Below are 25,120 nucleotides of genomic sequence, written 5' to 3' on the forward strand. Positions count from 1 at the left end.
AATGTAAATAAGCTTTATAGGAGTTAATTTCAATTATGGTTAATAGTCTCTGATAATACAAGTAATAGAGTTTGTACTTCTTGAAAAGTAAATAAAAATATAAAGAATAATAAATATAGAATATAAAATATAAAAAATATAACGACAGGAAAATCAGGAATTGAAACTTCGAGTTATTGGTCTATTTATACCTTTCTGATGGCAGGATAGAAAACACGAGAATATATTTCGTTGACCGACATGTTAACTCAATTGTTAGTCGCGTCACGTCGGTGTCTGTGGTTGTTCGCGTCTTTACCATAGTTGATAATCTTTTCGTGTCATATTAGAAGACATTATACCAGGCTTGGTATCTAAACTTTCATCGTAGGATATTAGTAGTATCATCTTGCAAGAATATCATTCCAGCATTTACCAGGTTCGGTAATCATTTCGCGTCATATCAGAGGACGTTGCACCAACCTTGATATCTAAACATTTCTCGTAGGATATTAATAGTAACACTTACTACAAGTGTCGTTACAGCATTTATTGAGACTAATTGTAGTCAGAAAACTGTAGGGTTCCGGTTCATCAGATGATTTTGATCGAGGTATATCACATAGTCATCTTCAAAAAAAATGTAAAATATGGGTTCGATAATAGATCAAAATCTAAACTTCTTAAAGGCAGAGAGTAGAATTTAGGATTCTAACGAATAGATGATTCGGGTTGCTCTCTTCATATATAGTATAAATAATAACTAATAAAGAGATATAAATAACTAACTAAAATACCTCTAATTCTAGTTCAACTTTCAGTCCTTTTATAATCTTTCCAAAATACTTTTTCTCTTGTCAATAACCTTTCTTACTAGCCATTACTTTTCTCTACAAAGCTGTAATAGGTAATTTGGATAATACGTGTCGTTTTAGATTTGTTTCATGTCAGACCTCAATAAACTTTAAACTTCTCTGTTCCACGGTAATTCATTGGATTGGTAAAAATAGAAATAAAATAAAGTAAAATAAAATAAATTAAAGGTTAGTAGTATCTTTCTTCCATTGGCCCGCAATTGGTCTTTCAACATAATTGTGGCTTAGGATAATGTTAATAAGGTAGTAACTTAGTAAGTCAAATAAATTCTTGGAGTTCGTATAATATCTCGTTGAAGTCATGCATGCATAAAACAAAATTCGTAATCATGAACACCGCTCTCAAAGTCCTTTCGACTAGGTGCTCCGCAGGACACTCTAAATACTTGTAGGTTTGATTAGGAGAGACTAATCCAGAACGCCTGAGTAAACACTCAGCAAAACCATACAACTTAACCGACCAATACATAACTCTTGTACGCATGGCCGGCGAAACCGTAGACGTGGCTGCAATCAAAAACAATCTTAATAATAATAAGATAACACTTGCATGGCATTCGACTTAATTCAACAAACGATATTCAATTATAATTCAATAAACGTTATACAGCTACAAACATGTATGGTGCATAACATAGTTCGGGTCATTACTTCGAACCTGGTAAACTTCATAATAATTCTTAACTCACTTAACTGATAACGACACATAATTTCGTGACAGTAATTACACAAACAATAATAAAATAAACATACTTCTTTGTGACACTTTGGCATGACGCCAATGCTTCGTTATCTCGATCGGATATCTCACAAAAAATATCAATTAATTGGAGGGTTGGCCGAGTGGTCTAAGGCGGCAGACTTAAGATCTGTTGGACGGTTGTCCGCGCGAGTTCGAACCTCGCATCCTTCATTATTTTTAAATGGGATCATTACCAAATTTTTTTTGCTTTGTTCTTGAGTTTTATACGTAGAAATGTTGAGTTTTTTCTCGTCGTTGAAAAAGATGGAATATTTTTATTATTCTTGTGGTCGATATTAAACTATAGGAAACTGAACGAGGAGGGTGTCGCCCCTGGTTAGTTACTACGTATATAAGTAAAAATAGGTATAAAAAGAAGGAACTGAGGTTGGTCATCATGTCTGGGTGTTAGTGGTAAGCTTGTGCTAACAGTCTCTACTAAGAGAGGTATCTGTTATAGCCGCCGGAGTAAGAAGGTCGGAGTGAAATTGTACATGAAAGAGTACTGTTATATAGAGAGAGCGGTAGAGGAAAAAACGGATGGAACTGGTGTTTCTTACGTTAATCTGGATTTTTACAGTTATACCGGAACCTTATAAGCTTACACATTATTTTGTTTTATTTTATATACGAGACATCTTATGATAATTGTAACTTAAAGGCTATTTTCATTTTAAATAGGCTAATTTCACAGATCTTTAGGTTCCGGATGTGTTTTACCATAGTTTTTACAGTCTTGCTTTGTATCTTTGTCTATACACTTCACGCTTTCTGCGATGATGGAATTAGCATGCTCTGTAATCTGGAAATCTTCTTTGATATTTTTATCTTTGTAAATTCCCAAGATATAATTCAATAAGCCCTTCACGATAACCACTTTCGTATTGTGATCTGCTTCACTAACTGTCAAAGACATATAATCTTCATATTTCTTCGTAACAGGGTCTTGACTGACAACTTCCCAATAATTGATTGAATTTGGATTTAATACATTGACATCGAAACAATAATGGCCCTTTAAATCCCAAGACAAGACATCAATATTGAAATCTAAAGTCGGTACCACTAGTTCTTGATGATAAACTCCATTAGATTCTACTATGACAGATAGCATGGGTCGATAATATTTTACACCGCACCCACAACCATTCAGATGGAATTTAGGGAACCCAACCCATAGTTGTTTACCTGCTAGAGTTGGAATGACATTAGGTAGATTAATAAATTGCGTGGACCCTCTCATACCTGAAAACTCAGTGTCTTTATCAAGTTCTAAAGTTGAACCTTCGAATACAAATTCACAATCGCCATCATTTAAAGAACATTTCAAAATTTCTAACGGGTAAAATGAATAAATGAAATGAATGGTACCTCTTGAAAATTGACTTTCAGCCTGTCCTTTTGATGAATCTGCATGGAAAAATGGTACCCAATTTTTCTCTTTACCTTTAATACCTCTTCCATTAATATGGAATTCAATTAATGGATCACTTTTTTGATGTGGTAAAAATCCGTATAATTTTCGCTTACCATCATTATGATCTTGCATATTAAAGAAAATTAAAGGTTCCTCAAACTCAGCAGTTTCTCTCATAATAATATGAGGGTCTTCGGGACCTTCATAATCAGCTCCAGTGGATATGAAGGGAATGTTTAGAACAGTAGGATAAATGGTATAATATTTTTGAAGAATTTCCTTCTTTCTCTTTTCATTTTTCAATTTAAGTTTATTTACCTCTACTAAACAGTTCTCATATTCGTTCGAAGCCAGTTCTTTTTCCTTATGCCCAAGTTGTTTCTTACAATCGTATAAACCTAAATCCTCATCTAATTTCTGTAATTCTACTTCATCATCCTTAGGAACAATAATATCGTTAAATGGGACTTTAAACCCATGAATTTCATTCCAATCTTTATCAAACACTTGACCTCTCACTAGCGATACATGAGGATGGTTCCTTTGAGCTTTTCTTGAATAGATGACTCTTGAATAAACGAAATAAACATTATACCGTTTAGACCAAACAGAGACCCCACCAAACGTTAACCAATTCTTTTCCAAGATTTTTTCCTCATCCCAGTTGATTTCTAAATCTGAATGTAACTGTGGTTCAACGAATTCGAAAGCTGGGCTTGTTAATAATTCTCTACGTACTTCTTTTAAATCAGATGGTAATGTATGTACCCAATATGAATATTCAATGTCGTTAATGTATTCTAAATCTGAACATGACGCGGAGTATTCAGACCCCTTCTTTTCGTCCTTAAGATCTAAATTGGAGACATAGCCTACTAATGATTTTTTCGAATATTCCTGAGTTCTCGTTATTGATCTAATTGGAGAATTAATCCAATTTTTTTTAAATTTTAAAAGATTAGATATATCCACATTTAGGAAATCTTTCTTAGATTTTATTTGGTTTCTAGAATTTTTCAAAGCATAATAATGATGTCCTATTTGTTCTATGGGTAAATTGTTTGTTAATTTTAATACCAGGACAGTACAGAGTATTATCACTATGGATAATTTATAAACTTGATGTCTTCTCATATTTGCTGACGTACGTACGTCCTAGGAAGTTTCTTTTTCCTCGATTATGCAATAAAGCGACTGTGCAGCAATACAACAAACAATAAATACCAATAATACACTTAAGATGATGGATATGACCTGTGTATACTGTGTGCATTTATCGATCGCGTTGATACTGTTTGGATTTGGAAAAAACGGATAGAATATGGGTTATGTGTTATCAACGTTATTGTTGAATTATTCAAGAAAACCTATTGAACAAAACAACAAACTACCGTTCTTATCAAAGGGATTCAATTTGCAGACTGTTGAATATGTTATTACGTATGCAAGTTAAAAGTTTAAAGTATCTCACTGGAGCATGTAGGGCACTTTTTCTGGAATTTGGCCTGGAAAGTCTTAATGATATGGGTTGTGCTCTCCCCTCACCTCGTGCGGGTTATGTAAATCTTTAGGATACGTGGTCAATAGAACGGATAGGGTTTTGGACGGGTATTTCTCAATGGATAACCCAGTCCAGAAATAGATTTTGACTGCCGACTGGCGGGCCCGTGGCGCGCAGCTATATAGAGCAACAGTAAAAATACCGTTACGGTACCCTTAACATTCTTGTGCCTTTAATAGGTTTATAATAATCAACATTTGCGTCGCAGACGCAAGAATGCAATAGACAATGCTGTTCTTTCAATTAACAGCTATGTGCAGAGCTATAATGTACAAATAACTCTTGTCTATAGTGGTATCTTTTACACGAGTAAGGCCCAAATTTTTGATATACGTACAGTAATTATTTAAATAACGGTGAACCAAACATTTCCCTGTATCCGGATAGTTCTCGGTAATAGGATTCTTGAATAGTATTGCCTTGATAGAAAAAAAAAAACCTCTAAACCTGAAAGAACTTTATTAATGGATAATTACTCGGGCAACATATATTTGATGGCTCATACGAATACAGTGAGTAAAACACTGATACTCTTTCAGGAATGGATTCATTCTTGTTCTTATTACATATATCTATGAATTACTGAGACATAAATCATCCGTCACATAAATTGACCAAAGAGACAATAGTTAATACTACCCCACCATTTATAAATTTCTCTTTCATTAATAACAAATTTCAATTACTAGTAACTCAATCAACTATAAAACGTCCTATAGTGAATATCCTGAAATTAGACAGAATTAACAGCAATAGAAGGGTCAAAATTGAATATTGAAACAAAGATAAGGGCAACGGGTGGGCTTGATTCGGTTGGACTGTCTCATAACGTGCCCTAAAAATATTCTTAAAAAATGTATACACTTATTTCTGGCTTGAACAAACAGTTTGTATCTTTTAGTTCTTTCTGTTTCCACTTTGTTTTCTCTTAAAGAACCCCATTGCGCAATTATTCAACATATACGAACTGTTCAATTACATACAGATTTACAAAACAATTTCGCTTTCAATTAAAACTGCCATCATTCAAACTTTTGCACAAATTCAAGACCGCCATTAAATCCATCGGTCATAGAAAAATATTTGTCCAAAGAACAACCGGCTCTAAATGCAGTAAATTCAACCGCCTTGGAATATCTGTATCATCTGCCAACCCTGTAATGTCTGCGATCTTTATACCATTTGCCAAACTCTGTACCATCCCCGAACCTTGCAACATCCATCAACTTCATACATTTACCAAATCCAACCCCACTAGTAGCATCAGAAATGCCAGCTGAATCAACCAAGTATACATACAAGTTCCTTTTCTGTATTGAATCAGGTGAGTTCATCCATTTCAACATAGAATCAAGCCAAAAGTTAACGAAGGACATGCTTCCCAAGCTTCCACCGCAAAAAGACTATATCAAGTTGGCGGTTGAAGTAAATACTCAAAATACCATACCTGTGACTATTACGCGGAATTTGAAGAATACAGTGGATTTAAAATCGATGTGTACGGATCCGTCCAATAAAGGTGACAATACCTGTGGTAATATGACCCAGGATCAAAACAAACACCAAAGAAAGACTGACACTATGAAGGTTACACAATTCAGGAAAGAAGTAGAGAATAATATCCATTTGGAGCATTGCGAAACTACCAACGTCCAGTCATCTCCACCTCCATCCATCAGGAATAATGAAGCACCGTACGGTAAACAAGTACGCTCGAAACGTCGCAGATCAAGACGTCACGGGAGAAAACCGTTCAAATTTGGGGACGGTACTTAGTGAAATAGAGAAGTTTCAGACGGTAGTATTTTTATTGGTCAACTATTATGCTCCCACCTAAGAACTTTCATGTATATGTGAAAAAAATAGGAAAGGAAAAATATGAAAAAACAATGAAAAAACATTCATACTTAATAACTTCTAATAATATTCATAATATTTCATCTTTTCTTTTCTTCGTTTTCATTGTACCATTTAGTTAGTAAATAAATTGCGGTAGTGTTACCTGTTTATAGAGACTTCTACCTGGCTTCTTCATAGACAATATTTTTGACGAACCATTCCCCTAAGCTTAAAGTTGTAAATTTTATCAAGTGTAAGCTAATTAGTGGTTGAATATCACAGATCTGGAGAAAATAAAAGTGGAGGTCTTCGGAATGTGACGCATAAAGTGCTTGAAGAGTAGCGAATGATTTCGGAATAATCGTTCATTCTGTCAGTTACTAGTAACTACCTGAGATGTCCTTATAAGAAAAGACCAAATTCCTCATATTTTCTACATAGTTGGACTAGATTCAGTTTTTTTCTAAGAAGCTCGATTTCATTCTAAGTTCTTCATTTATGTATTCTAATTTTGTTTTTCAACAGTATTCCGCGAGGTTGCTTAAAACATACCTAGCTTTATATACTTAAGAATGATATAGTATAAGCCGTATACTGGTTGTACCCTAGTCAAGTACAACGAGAATCATAATAAAGTGTCTAACCCTTATAGATGACTGTATGTACTTCAGAGAATATTACCATTGTTAGAATCTTTAGATTTCACCTTATTTTCCTCTCTAATTATTATATAAGCTAAACTGAAACTAGATCTATATAATACACCTGAAGTTATTAATAGATAACCCAGAACTATCAATAAGAAGTAACTTACATCTAACAAAACAAAAATGGAACTTTTAGATGTTGAAGAAAAAGTACGCTTCTTCTGCAAAATATGAACGGGATATACAGAAAAGACTATATAAAAATATTAATATAGGAGGCACATGATGATCAATCATAGTTATGCAGTATACTAAAAGGTAGTAACTACAAATAATATTTGTCACAGAGTAGATAGTTATATTATGACCTTCTAATTTTAGTTATAACTATTAATGGAGAATGGACCATTTGATTAGAAGAAGAAAATTCAATGGTTATGAATCCTTCTGTTGCCCTAATGGAACGCATAAAAATTTGCTAACTCAAAACGGTCCATATTAACTACACTATATCCTAGTGTACCACTTGCCAAACTTCTCAAACAGAAATGTGGTGGTAGAAACCCTTGTGACTGTCGGCAACACAGAAGCAAAGATACATTTTTCTGATTATGTAGCAGCTTCTAGCTTACTTTGAATGATTCATTCGATTAGTTATGACTCAATAAAAATCCAAAACGAAATCTCATGAATAAATTACTAAAGTATAAAGCAGTAACGAAAACAGTAAACAATTCATATTTTTGTTCTCATAAAATATAAAACAAAAAGACAACCTTTCTCTTAACGTATCCGCTCAACAATACTTCAAAATACAACTCCGATGGAAGCAAGTGATAAAACGATTGAAAAAACAAACACATTCAAGAGAACATGAAAGGAATGGTCGCGACAAACTAGTCTGGGACCTTACCTCAAACCAACTTAGTAACAATAGTGTATGTATCACTCTAATGAAGTATAGGTATCCGTACTGTACCCACAGCTACCACGGAACCCAACAATGGAACTCCACGATAGATCTGAATGGCGGGGTCCGTGCGGCCTTTTCTGCGCTCGCCCTTATAACGTTCTTCTGGCTGCATCAAAATTCCTGGTTAGTTAGTTAGTTAGTTAGTTAGTTAGTTATAGTGTGTGCGTCCCTTAATTTATCAGTGTCAAAAGGAATATATAGAAAGAAACAGGATCAGTATCCTAAACAGAGGGAAACAAATTAGAATAAATAACAGGTTTAAGCCGTTAGAAAGAGATATTCGATCTACTTACCTCACCAAACCACGAAAAATCGAAAAGCTGGCCGGCGATTTACAAATTGAGGAAGCTTACCGCATAATATACCTTTTTTTCTTCCATTTTTTGACGTCTTAAGTCATTCTAAAAGGGCTGCTGGTAGTTTTTTAAAGCCAGATTATTCTTGAATCAAAGTGATATATATGCCAATTGTTTTACCACCTCTGCCATCATCATCGAAAATAATTTCGAGACCAAAACAAGTTCCTACTATATCTACTCAATTACAAGATATAAAAGAGGAGCTCGAAGATGAACTTGAGGAGGAAATTAAAAGGGAAAGCTTTAACATCGAGCCAGTTCGACCAATTGGTCCTCTTGAAGTTGGTAATGGCAAACCTAATGGTGAGTTCCAATTGATGAACAGGATGGGGCTGGACTCCGATGCTGACTCTGATTCTGATTCTGATTCGGGCATTGAGTTTGAAACTATTATTAATAATGAAGTGGGAAAAAAACTTCAAAGTCTCTTTATTATAAGGGACGAGGATTTATCTTTATTGCCACCTTTACCTGATTCACCATCTTCTGAAGAATTCAATAGGTATAATACAAGTAGTATAAACAACGATGAACGAGAAGGATTGTTAATATCATCATCTTCTTTTTCTTCTTCCTGTGTTGATGAACGTCAACATGATCCTATAGATATTTTATTGAAGATTGATTTACATGATAATGAAATGGATGCCGATGATGAAAACAAAGACATTGGAAAGGACGTTGATCGTTCTTCAAATTTATCAGATGCATTAAAGATACCAACTATAAACAACAATATTCTAATGGCTGTAAATAATACTATTATTACTAATGAAAAAAATTCAAGAATACAAGATCCAGATTCATCTACTTCATCAAGAAATAGCATAATATCGTTACCTATGACAACAAAACATAGCTATTGCTATAGCCACGGTCATGGCAAGAGAAGTTCATCATTATCTTCTTATTTTTCCTTCACTTCTACAAGGCCGCTTAGTAATAAGTCTTCATCTGAGACAACAAATGATGTTTATGATATGAAGGATTATCATACAAACGATCATGATAAAATTAGTAATAGGAAAAAACATACATTGAACATTAAGGAAAGATTTTCTGAATTTATAATGAACAGAAAGTTATCAATGAAAAGGATTGTATCAGGATCGAAACTAACGGAAGGAAATAATGTTGACAGTGAAAACCAAGACACATCTTCCCATGTTTGTGATAGTGTGTCACCTTTAGATAAGAGGCGAAACTTCCAATTCCTACCATACAATACTACTACTTCTACTACTACTACTTATAATAATAATAATAATAATAATAATAATACTAATGGTGCCTTTTCAGGAAAGGACATGGATAGAGATTATAAAAATCATAATAATATTCTAATTTTGATAGATGCTGATAATATTGATAAGGATATTATCGAAAAAGGGGAAGATACAGCTAAAATCAATAGATTATCATTTTCAGAACTCCAAACTGAAAAAAAAATAAATAAAATCGATGCAATCAGAAATGAATTTGAAAAAAGTGGCTGGTGTTCAAAGAATGATTTAGATGATTTAGAAAAGCTTAAAACTAAAATAGGTAATGACTACCATGAAATCTATTCAAATAAGTAAGTAAATAAATAATAAGCTTCTTCTTTATGAATTTAATAGGATGATTCCTTCTTAATGCTATTTAGTAAATCATTTGATTTTTGTTCATTTATTTTTTGTAATTTTTCCTTCCAAGATTTATTTTCACTTAATAATTTGTCAATCTTACAATATAATTTAGAAATTTTAATGTTTAATTCATTTAATTTATTAATATTATCCTTCTCCTTTTGCTTTTTTCTAATTCTAAATCTTGTTGATGCTTCTGTATTTTTTCTCTTCTTTTCTAATTGCGTTTGCGACTGCAGCTCTCGCTGTTGCTGTAATGGTTCTATAGAGTTTTCCTTCTCCTTTATTAAATCAGAATTACTTTCATTTTTCTTATCATTATCACTTATCTTTTTCTTTTCATCAGTTAATTTTTTTGAAATAGGAACAGGGTTCGGCAGATTTTTTTCGACTATATCTTTATTAATTTTCATTGTAGTAGTTTTATTGGTATTGGCTTTAGTATTGGTATTATTACTATTTATGGCATTAATAATTTCTGTTGAATTATTGGAATTAACCAATAATAAAGATAATAATCTGGAAGCCAGTTCAGAATTATTCGAAATTAACGAATGTAAATATTCGGAAACGTTTAAGTTATCTTGATCGTTCTCATTTTTTTTGGTACGGTCTTGTTTAGTTTCATCAGTGGTTGATACTGTCATTGTCGTTATCATATATATAATAGTATTAAGCTAGATTATTAGTATTATTTGTGGGCTGGAACGAAGGTAAAGGTGTATGGGATGAATCAATTGTATAAACAGGATTTATAAACACTTTATAGATTTATATATGATTCACTGTCAAAGAGTATGAAACTTCTAAAAGTCATGGTTTTTTGAATCATCTTGTATGTAAGTCCGCAGAGAAATACGACAGATGCTGCTGTACATTCTTAGTTAGGATATTTGTTTACGTACTGATCCATCATCATTAACAAGCCAACAATTAAACTACAGTTTTGTTACCTTAAAAGATTAGTGAATTGGTATCTTGTTTGTTGGTTGGTTAGTTAAGGACATAATATGATAGAATAGACGATAAAATAGATGGATATATAGCAATAGAATATACTGATGTGCCGCCACCACCACACTTCCCTTATTAAAATCCATAAACTGTGGCACACTTCTTCACTAATTTAGCCGCGGACTTTTTGCCCAACTCTTACCGCGGAAGTTTTCTTTCCCCAAAAAGTTTGTGTGTGGGATTCACGGCGGCAGATTCCATTAGAGGTGGGCCTCGGGCAGTCATGTGACCGGAGGTTTCTCGAGGAGATTTGGAGTCATACATGCATCCTACGTACATGCTTATTATATATGATTATGCTTCAGTTTGTATTACCATATGGAAAAGGAAAGGACGCCAAGTCCGTAAAACGTATGATAATGAACAAGCTCCTACTTGACCATTACATTTCTAGGTAGCATCAATCATAATGTTTACCAGACATCATAACGTTATCAATTTGATGGTGCTTACATGAGCGATGAATGGGCCGAATGGCTGGTGACAGAGAACAATTCCTAGTTGCCCAACAGAAGCTATACCCATTGAGTACACCTTATTAGCAATCTTATTCGTTACGAACAATAACCAGAGCTCCTATCATTCCTTTGGTGAGGAGAACCTAATTTATAAAAAGGTTTCGAAAATATATGGAAAGCAATTCACTAAAACATCACTTCAGAGGGAATCTCTAATTCAACTTAACTTTCATTGATGGGCTTAATAAAGGAATTATTGCTTATTACAGCATACTGCACTATGTGTTCCAACCTTTTTTAAATTTCAACTACCTGTAAAATAAAGCCGTTATAGTAAATTCTTAATGAGTCAAGATATGGTAGATATCCTACAGAATTTGCATACAGATTAAATCATGCATTAAGCTTCTTTCTGCTTCGGACCAATATTGTTATTAAGCTTCCCAAGACCTTTCCAATCTATTATCAATACATATGATCCACTCATTTGCTAAAATTGGACCGAACTGGGAATCGAATGGGGAGACATAGCCAGGGTAACAGTGGCCTTCTGCGCCTGTACGTTTTCGCGTCACAAAATATGTTCAATTTTTGCTTCTGAAAACGACATATAAAAGGTAGCGTTTGTGAACAAAAACATCTTAAATCTTTTACTGCTTTCACTTCTTTTCTGTTTTCTGTTTCCACTTTTTATCCCTTAGAAAGCCCTATTGCGCAATTATTCAACATTTACTAATTGTTCAATTAAAACTCACACTAGACTCCAACATTTTCAAAACAATTTTACTTTCAATTAAAACTGCCATCATTTAAACCTTTGCACAAATTCAAGACCGCCATTAAATCCATTGGTCATAAAAAACACCTGTTCAAAGAACAACCAGCAAAAAGACTATATCAAGTTGGCAGTTGAAGTAAATACTCAAAATTCCATACCTGTGACTATTGCGCGGAATTTGAAGAATACGGTGGATCCCAAACCGACGTGTACGGATCCTGGTCCAATAAAGGCCGAAAATACCCGTCGTAATATGACCCAGGATCAAAACAATCACCAAAGAAAGACTGACAACATGAAGTTTACACAATTCAGGAAAGAAGTAGAGAATAATATCCATTTGGAGCATTGCGAAACTACCAACGTCCAGTCATCTCCACAGCCATCCATCAGGAATAATGAAGAACCGTGCGGTAAACAAGTACGCTCGAAACGTCGCAGATCAAGACGTCGCGGGAGAAAACCGTTCAAATTTGGGGACGGTACTTACTGAAATAGAGAAGTTTCAGACGGTAGTATTTTTATTGGTCAACTATTATGCTCCCACCTAAGAACTTTCATGTATATGTGAAAAAAATAGGAAAGGAAAAATATGAAAAAACAATGAAAAAACATTCATACTTAATAACTTACTAATAATATTCATAATATTTCATCTTTTCTTTCTTTGTTTTCTTTTATACTATTTAGTTAGTAAATAAATCATGGTACTCTTGCTCGTTTTTATCAGCATACCTACCTGGTCTTATACTTTGTTGGGCATACTGTTTGAATATGCCGTACTGAACCTTATGTTGGAATATGTTCAGTGTGTTAACCTGATTAGAAGTATGTTTCAACTATTATGGAGTTTAACGTTTTATACTTGAATTTAGTGTGGCAATCTAACTAAGAAATAAGTTTCAGGTTGTTAAGTAACGGTTGCATATCTTAAAGATATATAAAAAGACGTTAATTTCTAACATTACTATCTTAGTAAATTAGCTTGAATTATATAGAGTTAAATAATAGATATAAGCCACCGACTACAATATTACTAATTGTTACAAGCTAGCACAGCTACAACTGATAGTATATTATTTATAAAATGTCAAATTTTTAAATGTTTTTTAGTATACCACTAACCTGCTCGAACACATTTCATTGAACATTCTCTTCTTTCTATAGATGTCTATATATATTAGTTATTATTAATAATATTTTTAAATTAGAACTCAAAGTAATTGGAACAACTTAATATTCTTTGCTTTGGTCTTGACTGTAGTAACATTTTCGGTACTAATAATTCATGGTTTTGTATACAATATATATCTATATATAAATTCTCGTCATATTTTGTTTTCAATGAAAGTATTGGGTTTTTTTACTTCAAAGGCCCCTGTGTTAAGTTTATATTCTATAAATCCTACAAACTTCTTCCTTTGAGGTCTCTCTCTATTCACGAGGATTTTTATCGTTTATATTCCTCGATTTTTTGCGACGCATTCTTCACGAAAGAATAGGCTACGGGGCCCTCTCTGTGCGACGCTAAATATCAAGGAAAGCGATTTCTTTTGGGGTATCGAAGGGTATTTGTAATTTTGTTACATTATAAAGTCTAGACAAGCCTAATCTAAAACAATCATACCATTCAAGTTATCTAGGAATTATCTATCTTGGATGGTTTTCACAAACCTCAACTCACAATGGGATTCAAAGAGTTAAACGTTCAAAAATGGCCTATATTTTTTGTATTAAAAATATGATTTCATTTCCTTTCTTTCCTATAAAATATTTTTTCTGTTTCTACTTTATAGTTTTCTAAAATATTAAATAAGTTAAACAACATTCTAAAATAAAATGAAGCTTGTAAAACTATCCTTAACTGCTTTTTGTTTTTCTGTTACTATCGTTTTCTTTACATCCAGCGTAAATGCGGCACCTGTTCCCTTCACGAGAGGAACTGATACTTTCTTCTACATTACATTGTTCGTTGAGTTTCTTGCCCTTCTTGATGTTGCAATGATGTGTGGCCCTTTAGGGGCAGCTTTCGTGTCCTTCGGTGGTTTTAGTTGTTTATTTGGGTTGTTGGCTACGTTTTGTGGTTTGATGGTATTTATTCTCAAGGGTGTCAATATTATTGAAGGAACACCAGTAATCATGGGATTGAGCGAACTATTTGAAAATGTGGGAGTTAAACACTTCGACGAATTTAATGATTTGACGTGCGGTATATTTGATTTCAAGGTGAAGTTATATGGGATTAATGTTGCAAACCAATCCCATTTAACCTGCCTTGGGTTTACAACCGGATCAGACTTGTTTCTTCCAAAAGGCACAACCACTGAAATTTGTATCAGTGACTATGCCAAGGAGAAATTGTCAAAATTCGGTACCAAGACTTCCTGGAAGGATATCAGGAAAATTACCTTGAAATTGAAAGGTAGTAAGGTAAAGAATACTACCCGCAATCCACTAAGATTTGTCAAATATTTTGTTGAGGTGTTTAATGAAGATTCGGAAATACTTATTACTGAACTCAAAAGAGTAGCAGGTATTCTTTCCAGTGAGGCGTGGAAAAATGCTACTCAGGGCACCATGGAGGAGAAATTTTCCATTTATAGTAGCAAAGAAGAAGGAAAGCTACTATATAGATTTGGGTTCAATAAATAAGCATGTATACCGAACTCACATTCTTCATTTTACAATATAATAATATTATAATATAATAACAAAACATATAAGTTTCTCCCTTTTCTTTTTGTTGCCTTCTGAATAAATAAATCTATTTCATAGAAACGAAGTCTTTGGTTTTGTCGTTATTTTAAGGGAGGTCGGAGTTACCTGTCACTAGGCACAAATATTGTGACGCGACAGACTTGTACATAGGTAATGGGTAACTAACAAGGGTAACTTGTGGTCTTCTATACTAGCTTACTTTTTTTCTATTTTCGTTACTATCAGCGCAGTAAATTGCCCGAGAAAAGACCTTTTTAGAATATTATAAGTTTTCAGAAGGAAACTAAAATAAGATATACTTATATTATTATTCAAAATAGGTGTTTATGAACGTGTAAGAAAAAGGCGGTATTTAGTAAGAAGGTTTAGTAAAATTAGAAGACGACCTAGATTAGTAATTGCAAAGATTATAAAAGGACTCAAAAGTTGAACTGCAATTGGAAGTAGTTCAATTTACGAGGTATTTCTACCTTTTTTTGAGTAAAGAATTTAAGTCTGTGCTTATTTCAACAAAACAATGTAATACAGGAAATAGACAAGGGGAATCCAACGAATAATATATCATCCATTAATCCGGTCTCAGCTCCCGCTAACCAAGCATCGACCATAGACTTCTCTTCAGACCACATGTCCCAAAAAGGAAGACTAACAAGCAATGACCTCACGGGTCTAACAGCATAGGTTAGCATGAAGATCATGGGACAACATGAAGATCGTCGGATCAAGATGAAGACCATAGACAACATGAAGATCAGCGAATCAAGATGAAGATAGATTATTGGAGGATTCACATTGAAAGATCATGGAAACTATTAATGTCTCCAAATGTATATAAAGGGCAGATCTTGTCGGTTAATCAAGATCTCCGGTTCAATTGTTAAATATTGTTTTAGAATTTAGGAAAATAAGCGCTAATTTCTGTAAAAAATATGAAAACAAGCTTCTATGGCCAAGTTGGTAAGGCGCCACACTAGTAATGTGGAGATCATCGGTTCAAATCCGATTGGAAGCAATTTCTTTTTTTGTATTTCTCATTTAGAGAATGAAAGATGAGATCTCGATTTATTCAAAGAACATTAAAGCATTTATAGTAAGTACTTTTGAACAAGAATAGATTCAAAAGCGATGATTGCTAGGTAAAAAATACTCATTATTTGTTACTGTTGTTACTATAGGGTTTTCAATTCCTTTTCTCTGCTTTTTTGGACTTATCCAACTACTATTCTCGATAAAAAATACATATGTCTACTCTATTGCAGTTAATGGCCAATTATTATAAGGCAGTTATTGCAAATGAAAAGATATATTATGACTACTTGATACAAGAACATGAGCATGATAAAAATCAATCAGAGCAATCTATATCTGCACCTTTATCATCATCATCTTTCGCTCCACCTACAACAGGAACAATAACAACAGCGAGTACTACACCAAGAATGATTGATGAAACTTTACTACTACAGAAGCAATTGACAACATTAACTGCTCAATTACAGGAATTGACAAAAGAAAATGATCATTTGAAAGAATTGCAAAAATCGACTAAATCATTAATGGAAACAAAATTGAATTCTTATAAGAAGAGACTATCTAAAACTGCATTTAATAATAATAATAATAGTAGTAGTAGTAATAATAGTAATAATAGCCTAAAATTAGACACAACAAGTGGTAAGAATGATAATGATACTGGGTTCCATTTATTATCTCCTATTAATACCAATAGAAATAAATCCAAGTTACCTGGGAAGAAATCCTTACTTCATAATAACTATAACAGTACAAGTATAAAGGGGAAGGCCGAAAAAGATAAGAATGAGGGCGTCTTTGACGATGAGCCTTCAAATAGAACAAGCTTACGAGAGGTGTTGAGCAGCGGTAAGCATACTTTATTTGATGACGATGATGAGGAGGGAGAGAAGGATGGTAGTGAGGATGTGAACGTAGATACCAGTGAGAAGAACGACAGGGGGAAAGCTTCGACAGCAGATAGTACAAGTGATGTGTTGTTTTTACAATCATTTAATGATAAATCGAAATCAGTGTCGCAATCAATCTCGAAACCAACTTCAAATCCGGATTCAAATTCAAAAAGTATGAGCAAGAAAGCAGAGAAAAAGACTGTTAATAAAAGAAAAAATACTGGTTCAAACAATACGAAGAAAGGTAAGAAAAAGTTGAGATTGATCAGAAAGAAAGTACATCAAAAATTAGATGATAACGATAATGATAACGATAACGACGAGTAGGTGGAGACATCTATGGTACACGCATTAGGCCATATGAATACACTTTATTGGCATATATTTATAGAATAGAAACATAAGAAGAAGCTACTATTATGCGCTTCCAACATAATCTTCTCATATAAACACAATTACATGTATTACTGCATTTTTGAACCATTATACATTACTTTTTCAATTATATAGGTTGGACAACAAACGTTGTCGCTTGGGAATTAAGATATATAAAGCTTATACATTATATAAAACTACAAATGACACATTGGATTCCATATGGTCCCATTTTCTCGTTGTAATTTATCACTATTATGACCGTCATCATCATCAAAGAGTTTACGTACATATTGTGCGGTAAACATTGATTTTGCGCTGTCTGAAATATTTCTTCTATAAGATGCATAGAATACACTACGGCATATAGATACATTGAAATGGATCGATGCTGATAGATGAAAATCTGTTATAAACAGAGAAGCTATTACGCTTTTAGGGGCTTACTTCTGTGTCAGCTTGCAAAGGTAATAAAACAAGAAGGAACATGACCTATGTTTTCAGAATAAGGAGAGCAATCTCCAAAAGTAAATTGATAATTTCCATAACAATACTGATATTACTGTGCCTCATATTTTCTACGAGTGATAAATTGACATCACCTCCCTCGACGCCATCTTCTACCACTACAAATGATATTTCTGACCCAGATGCAGGTATTGATAAGACTTACAGGGATGCTCATCCGTTATCTGTATTCGCAACCATTCATAAACGTCGTCACAATTTGATTAAAGGACAATCTTTATTAGATAAATTCTTACTATCAAAAATGAAATTTAATTCATTCGAAGAACAAACTTTATTGCATTGGTTCAATAAGGATACTCAATCAACCAGAATTAACCAATGTAAATATCTCATTGCAACACAGTATAACGTGGAACCAAATTGGAATAACGATAAAAGTTGTAAATTTTATTCCATTGAGGAAATAGATGATATGTTCGTCTCTACATTAGCTGAAAGATTAAGAATCTTCGACTATTGTTTTATCTCTGGGAAACTAAAAATGAGCCAAGTGTTTACTGGTGATTTACCATTGAAAGATACTTCTATTAAAGTTGATTCTTTCGATTATCAAAAAAGATTATTCCCATATCTTTATAACAACCTAACTGATTATTTAAATCAAGATATCATGTGGCCGACCATAATTGATCTATCGTCTTCTGAATCTCCATCTCCTATCGACCAAGCATCAACAATTGACGATTTTTTAAAAGAAGAAGGGATTGATAAACATACTTTTAACTCAGAATTTTGGTATTATTACACACAAAAAATGTCAATGGGGAAAGGGATAGTGGTTACAATGAGCGAAGGGGATTCTTATATGTTTAAAAAACAATTAAAAGTTCTAGACCATTTAAATAATGAACTCCCGATCCAGATTATTACCAAAGGTAATGAATTTAGCACTGAGTTCATAAATGATTTATCTAACTTCGTTCAGAAAGAAACAAAACAGAAAGTTGCAATACTAAACATATCATCAATGTTAGATCCGGCCTTCGCTGATAAATATATTGTTAACTTCTATAACAAATGGTTGGCTGTTATTTTCAACACATTTCAAGAGATTATAATATTAGATGCGGATGTCGTACCATTTGTTCCAATTAATGACTTCTTTGAAGAAAAAAAATTCAAAAACTCCGGTATGTTGTTATATAAAGATCGATTAATGGTTAACGAACATACATTTTCATACTGTATTGATTCAATGAAGTTTCTTGAACCATCATCTTTAGAACTGAAATATTTAAATACAAAATTATTGGTCGATTCAAATACCGAGATTGCTATACCACCTTCGTCAGAGGAACTCTCCGTATATTATAACTTCTTCAAAAACTTGAGATTGCATCATATTGATAGTGGTCTTGTAGTGATTAATAAACAGGAAAAATTAAATGGTCTACTATTATCATTTGCCTTACATTTGGACGGGAAATTAAGAAGGTGCGTTTATGGTGATAAAGAATTTTTCTGGCTAGGTCAATTGTTTATTGGACAAGATTATTCTATCTATTCAATGGATGGTGGTGTATCAGGTCCGTTAGGAGAGACTAACCCAGATGGGAAAAATAGCGTTGCAAATGAACATTATATTTGTTCCGCTCAAATTTCTCATGTTGATACTTTAGGTAATTTACTATGGCAAAATGGTGGATCCAATTTTTGTAAAATTCCAAATGCTGCAGATACTGATTTCCAAAGAAATCCAGATTATTTTAAAGAAAGATATCGTGAAGTTTCGAATTTGAGAAATCTGTATGCCTCTCCTGTGAGGTTCGATGGAGTTATTATCCCTGATGGATCGAGTAATCCATGGGTTCAATTAGAAGAATGCTCACATTTTATGTATTGCGGTTACTATTCAGACGATAACCATCAAGATATGAAACTTGATTCAGGGTTTATGAAAAAATTTAGTAAAGAAAAACTTCCTTAGCGAATGAAATATCCGAAATTTGGAATAAAGCCTAATGGCATATTGGCTAGAAACTGATTTTATTACTTAATATAATGGTCTCCTCGGAAGTATTTAATATATAGTTTATTTTATAAATGGATAATGTAATATATGGGTAAAAGGAGAAAAAGAACATTTTCCAATAAGTCTTTCTCCATGATGAATACTACTCACAACAGCTTAACAAAAATTTGTGTCATCAAGGTAATAAATAATCAAATGAAAAAAAAATATTCTTTTTTTATTAGAACGTAACGTTACGTATGTAAAATTAATTAATTAATCGATGAAGTAAAAATGTAGAAAAAATAGAAACGGTTTATTAGTTATATGTTACAATGTTTTTGTGGAGTTTATTTGAATGCCAAAGTGGCTATGAAAATTGTAATAAAAAAATATGGGTATTTAGGAAGAAGAAAAAAAAGTTGCAGTAGAGGAACTGAGCTGGAAAAGAGTATTTGAGAATCATTTCTTATCATCTTCTTTTTCTAAGATAACGGTAGTTGATGATTCTTCGCTCTTTGGATTAGATCTGAATAAAGATCTGCCTGGAATACATTTCATACAATAAGCAAAGACTATTGGCCAGATCTTCTTAACATAAGTTAAATAGAAACCAATGAACATACAAACAAAATTGAAAACAACAAATGCACATTCAATACCGAAATTTCTCCATCTGTTATGGTAACTCATATTTTCAACGGCTAAGAAATCATCACCAACAGTATAAGTACAATAACCACAAACAGTAAACGTAGCTGGATTATGTAAATATCCACCATATTCATCAATGTAATCTTTCATAAACTCACCACAGTTTTGACCCATTAAAGGTTGCCCTGGAACCATTTCACTGACACCACAATTAACTGGTCTATCATGAAGCAATAAACTGGTAAAAGTGTCAATAAAGTAGGTGTAAGGTGAAACTCTGTACATAAATTTCCAGAAACCAACAAATAAACTATAAGGCTGCATAACACCACAGAAAGAAGCAGTGAAACTATAGAAGAATGCGACGAAAACAGCAGCAGTTTGCAAATCTGGAGAACTGTATAATAACCATAAACCGAATGTTAAGTAGTAAGCACTAAATAAAATATAGTTGAAATAGAAGACACCAGCAATATGAGGAGAATTATCGAACCCACAACAGAAGTAACAACATAGGAAGAACAAAGTAGAACTACCAACAGCCAATGGCAACTCAATTAACGTTTGAGATAGAAGTAAAATGGACCAATGGTATGTGTTGGAACTTGCTTCTCTAGCAAGGTAGACGTCTTTAGATTGCAAAGCTTTATCTTGAACTTGATTAATCAAAGGAGAAGAAAGACATAAATTCATGAAAGATAAGAAAATAGCGTTTTGAAGACCAGAGATATTACGTTTAGTTCTCCAGAAAGAGAACCCAATGAAAAGACCGGCACCAGCGTTTAAGATGAATTTGGATGAAACGTATCCGACATCTCTCTTTGTACACAAATATTGTCTGTGCATAATAACCCTTAACTGGTTCATATAAGATGGTTGACTCCAAGCAAACTGAGCAAAATCGATACCTTCTTTACGAGCTTGTTCTTCTAAAGTTAAAACATTCTTATCGACTTCGATTCTTTCGCGAGATTCTGCCCATAGTCTATTCCAAGGTAATGACGATCTAGGTTGTACAGTACCATCTTCATTCTTTTGAATACCACCAACGACGTCAATGACAAAGTCGGCGGGATTTTCAGCTTCTTTATCAAAAGATAATGTTTCATCACGGGTAACAAAATAATCACAAGCATCATTAATTGGACCAAAGAAAACACATTCACCACCTCTTTTTAATAGGTAGATATTATCAAAGTAGCTGATAACACTCTTACTAGGTTGATGGATTGTACACAAAATAGCTTGACCTTGTTGAGATAATTTCTTCAAAAATTGAACAATGGTTAGAGCAGCTTCAGCATCTAAACCAGAAGTAGGTTCATCCAAAAATAATAATAAGGACGGCTTAGTAACTAACTCGACACCAATAGACAATAACTTTCTTTCAGTTGGGGATAAATCAGCAACTAGCTTGTTAGCAGGTAACTTTAATAAATTAGCAACTGTACTTAAATATGCTTTATCACCGTCACCTCTCAAATTACATGAAATTTCCAAGGATTCTTTCACAGTTAATAATTCTAAATGAACATCTTGTTGTTGAACGAAACCAATACTTCTTCTGAAAGCATCAATATTAGTCAATGGATTACCATCGATCAACAATTCACCTGTAACAACACCAGTGGTTACTCTTTGAGATAAAACATTCAATAAAGTGGTCTTACCGGCACCAGATTCACCCATAAGAGCGGTTAAACCGGAACTAATGAAACCAGAAACATCGTTGATCAATCTCTTATCACCTTCGACAGTATAGTTAATGTTTCTCCACGAAATGACATGTTTTTGAGTTTCTACGGCCTTAGTTTTGTCATGTTGAGAAGTAACAGGTTGTTTACCAATAATGGATCCATCTTCTGGAACGCTCGAAGTTAAAGACAAAGATGAGGAGGAAGATGCGGAGATTGGACGTTTGTCTGTAATATTATCGTAAGTATCCATTTCGTATTCTTCAACTGTATCCTTACCTCTGAATGGATTAAATCTTTGTAAATAGGCAGACCAAATTTGTAGGTTCCTTCTTGTATATAGCGGGGTAATATATTCTGAAACGAACAAGGAACTGAATAAGTTGAAACATAAGAACCCAATAATGATACCGAAATTTCTCCAAACATGATGATAGGTATATTTCAACCCACTCCTTAAATAATCTTGGCCTCTAACATAGTTGTTACCTAATGTAGCACCTTGCCAAGCACAAGCTTTATGAGCGAAAGTTATATTATTATAAGTTGGACCTCTTGGAATAATACTTTCTGTACAATCCAATTTCATATCAAATAATTCATTACTTAAGATAGCTTCCATGGCAAACATAGCAGGATTTAAGTAAGCGATCCAGACGAACCATGGATGCATATCTTCTAAATGAATAACATAAGAGGCATACATGGCAATAGCTAACAGTAGGATACCAGCTAATAAATTAGCAAACGCTAAAGTTGGACTTAATAAAGCAGTTAAATTGAACAGAGACACCATACAGAAATTGTAGAACGATAAGAATAGTAAGAAAATGAAAAATCTTGCTGCATCGTATTGAAGATGAGCTAAGAAATACAGAATAATAGAAAAGATAACGACTAAAAGGAACTTAAACATGTAGTCATAAATCGTGGAGGCCAATGTTTCGACCCAACCGTAATAGAAATGTAATTGAGTATGTTTGACAATGACACTGTTTCTTTGGAAAGTTGATGGCATATCAGCTAAGGCAAGGAAAGTGAAGAATAAAATAGCGAAGAAAGTTAATGAACCTCTAGAGAAGGAACCAATTGTTGTTTTTGGAACTTCGTAGAAAAGCGAACCGATAACTAAGGATTGAATAACGACAGAAATGAATTGAGAAATGATGTAACTTTGATCACCAATGATTCTTTCAAAGGCTCTAATAGTACAACTCTTGATTTGAACTTTTAATGGGACACTAAAAATAGGGGTGATATCATCTGGATTGACGGTGGAACCATCTCTCGACATGTTTTGGATAGCTGTTGAGGTAATTTGTTTCCAATTTTGATAATATGGTGATTTGATCCATAGATTATGTAAATCAATTTCAGAACTGGCGACTGGAGGTTTACCAGCTTCAGTTTCGAATTGAAGATTTAAGATAGAAGTCAGATATTCAATGATACAATCATTTGGATTTTTCTTAATACCCAAAGTATCATGGAAAAAAGTTAAACATTCATCAACAGTACCGTAAAAGACTTGATATGAATCAGTCAACATTAAGATTTTATCAAACTTTTCGACAATTTTATCACTAGCTTGAGAGATTTTCACAAAATTGATGGAACGAGTAGCTCTTGCCATTCTATTTAATATAGCCAGAAACTCTAAGGCAGTAGAAGAATCTAAACCCTTTGTAGAGTTATCCCATAGATAAACGGAACCATTAGCAATAAAAGTCTCAATAATAGAAATACGTTTACGTTCACCACCAGAGACACCACGGACATAATCATTACCAACAAAAGTCTTTAATACATGAGATAAACCAAATTCCTTTAATAATTCATTTCTCATCGCAACACGTTCTTCAGTGGGAATATTAAATTTACACCTTAATGCAAAATCGACAGTTTGTTCAACAGTTAAAAAAGGGAAATGAATATCTTGTTCATTATTATAAATAATTTCATGTGGACATTTTGAAGAAAATGCCTTATATTCGTTATCTTTGAATCTAACTGAACCTTCTGGTGTATATGACAAATTTTTATGACCATGGAAAAGCGCTTGGAAAAGGTCAGATGTTGGATTACCTAAAACTAAGACAACTTCACCTTCGTCTACTTTAAAAGTCAAATCATTGACTTGTTGTTGTGCAGTCTTCGGATCGGCAGCTACGCTTTGGTTTTCTGGATCCACGTTTTGTTTCTTTTGTAGTAGAGGTGAACCCACTTTGACAGTCGCACCGTCAAATGTAAGGGAAGCGTCCTCTACTGGTGTGAAATATTTAGAGATGGACATTAACACTAAAAATAAGATAGGAGGAGGAAATTAATTTCGCTTTTTACTTCTCACTTCGTTAGGTAATATCTCGATAATATGATGTGTGTATGTTCTAAACAAGCTGATATCTATCTCAATTGATTGTTCAAAGTAGCAAAAATCGCTCAATTGAACCAAAAAATTGGGTACAAGAAAAGGTTTTTTTCAGTGCTTACGAAAATAAGTCTACTAGTAATGGAGCCATCGATTTTTGTATTTATAATACCAAGCTTTCTTGTTAAAAAAGGGAACGGTGATGTGGTATTGTTGTCAAGAAAAAAATTGAGGAAAAAGATAGCTAGGGAACGAAAGAAGAAAAGCAAGCAGAAAAACAAAGGATATTCTAAGGGATAGCACCTACGTAAATATTTGAAGGTCCTGACCTCAAGAAAAGTAGTAGCAGGGGAAAAAAAACCCTGCGTTGTGATTATGTACGTATGTGCGTACGTATTGATGTCCTTGAGAGTCCTCGAGGAATGGCTCAGAAATATTCCGAGGATTTTGAAGGGCCCCTCTTGGATAAGAATATAATGAAGTTGCCTTTCACAAGCAAAAGGAAGAGAATTATTGCAAAGGACAGGGTGCGGACTTCATGTTTGTACAATGTAGTTAAAGTCCCGGACGATTTTAGCTTGAGTTTATCTTTCGTTTAATAATTCTATGAAGGTTTGTTAAGGACTAACGTTAC

The 25,120-nt window shown here is 33.5% G+C and overlaps 7 protein-coding genes and 2 non-coding genes across 9 annotated transcripts; 6 read left to right on the forward strand and 3 right to left on the reverse strand.

Annotated features, from left to right (window-relative positions):
- Positions 1-1,683: 1,683 nt before the first annotated feature.
- Positions 1,684-1,767, forward strand: NDAI0Htrna13L. Its single transcript has one exon. It is a non-coding gene; the product is annotated as a tRNA-Leu (tRNA).
- Positions 1,768-2,284: 517 nt separating this feature from the next.
- Positions 2,285-4,147, reverse strand: NDAI0H01220 (uncharacterized protein; the record flags this gene model as incomplete). The annotated part of the gene is made up of 1 exon (XM_003671491.1): positions 2,285-4,147. One exon carries the CDS (start codon positions 4,145-4,147, stop codon positions 2,285-2,287), a length of 1,863 nt encoding a protein of 620 aa, XP_003671539.1.
- Positions 4,148-8,493: 4,346 nt separating this feature from the next.
- Positions 8,494-9,972, forward strand: NDAI0H01230 (uncharacterized protein; the record flags this gene model as incomplete). The annotated part of the gene is made up of 1 exon (XM_003671492.1): positions 8,494-9,972. The coding sequence occupies one exon, from the start codon at positions 8,494-8,496 to the stop codon at positions 9,970-9,972; it is 1,479 nt and encodes a 492-aa protein (XP_003671540.1).
- Positions 9,973-10,004: 32 nt separating this feature from the next.
- On the reverse strand, positions 10,005-10,679 carry MET28 (Met28p; the record flags this gene model as incomplete). Its single annotated transcript, XM_003671493.1, has 1 exon — positions 10,005-10,679. One exon carries the CDS (start codon positions 10,677-10,679, stop codon positions 10,005-10,007), a length of 675 nt encoding a protein of 224 aa, XP_003671541.1.
- Positions 10,680-14,109: 3,430 nt separating this feature from the next.
- On the forward strand, positions 14,110-14,922 carry NDAI0H01250 (uncharacterized protein; the record flags this gene model as incomplete). The annotated part of the gene is made up of 1 exon (XM_003671494.1): positions 14,110-14,922. One exon carries the CDS (start codon positions 14,110-14,112, stop codon positions 14,920-14,922), a length of 813 nt encoding a protein of 270 aa, XP_003671542.1.
- A 1,005-nt stretch (positions 14,923-15,927) lies between these two features.
- Positions 15,928-16,000, forward strand: NDAI0Htrna8T. The gene has a single exon. It is a non-coding gene; the product is annotated as a tRNA-Thr (tRNA).
- A 229-nt stretch (positions 16,001-16,229) lies between these two features.
- On the forward strand, positions 16,230-17,240 carry NDAI0H01260 (uncharacterized protein; the record flags this gene model as incomplete). The annotated part of the gene is made up of 1 exon (XM_003671495.1): positions 16,230-17,240. One exon carries the CDS (start codon positions 16,230-16,232, stop codon positions 17,238-17,240), a length of 1,011 nt encoding a protein of 336 aa, XP_003671543.1.
- A 535-nt stretch (positions 17,241-17,775) lies between these two features.
- On the forward strand, positions 17,776-19,746 carry MNT3 (alpha-1,3-mannosyltransferase MNT3; the record flags this gene model as incomplete). Its single annotated transcript, XM_003671496.1, has 1 exon — positions 17,776-19,746. The coding sequence occupies one exon, from the start codon at positions 17,776-17,778 to the stop codon at positions 19,744-19,746; it is 1,971 nt and encodes a 656-aa protein (XP_003671544.1).
- A 486-nt stretch (positions 19,747-20,232) lies between these two features.
- On the reverse strand, positions 20,233-24,411 carry PDR11 (ATP-binding cassette multidrug transporter PDR11; the record flags this gene model as incomplete). Its single annotated transcript, XM_003671497.1, has 1 exon — positions 20,233-24,411. The coding sequence occupies one exon, from the start codon at positions 24,409-24,411 to the stop codon at positions 20,233-20,235; it is 4,179 nt and encodes a 1,392-aa protein (XP_003671545.1).
- Positions 24,412-25,120: the final 709 nt, after the last annotated feature.

The sequence above is a fragment of the Naumovozyma dairenensis genome, chromosome 8, assembly GCF_000227115.2.
Source record: "Naumovozyma dairenensis CBS 421 chromosome 8, complete genome".
Taxonomy (NCBI): Eukaryota; Fungi; Ascomycota; class Saccharomycetes; order Saccharomycetales; family Saccharomycetaceae; genus Naumovozyma; species Naumovozyma dairenensis.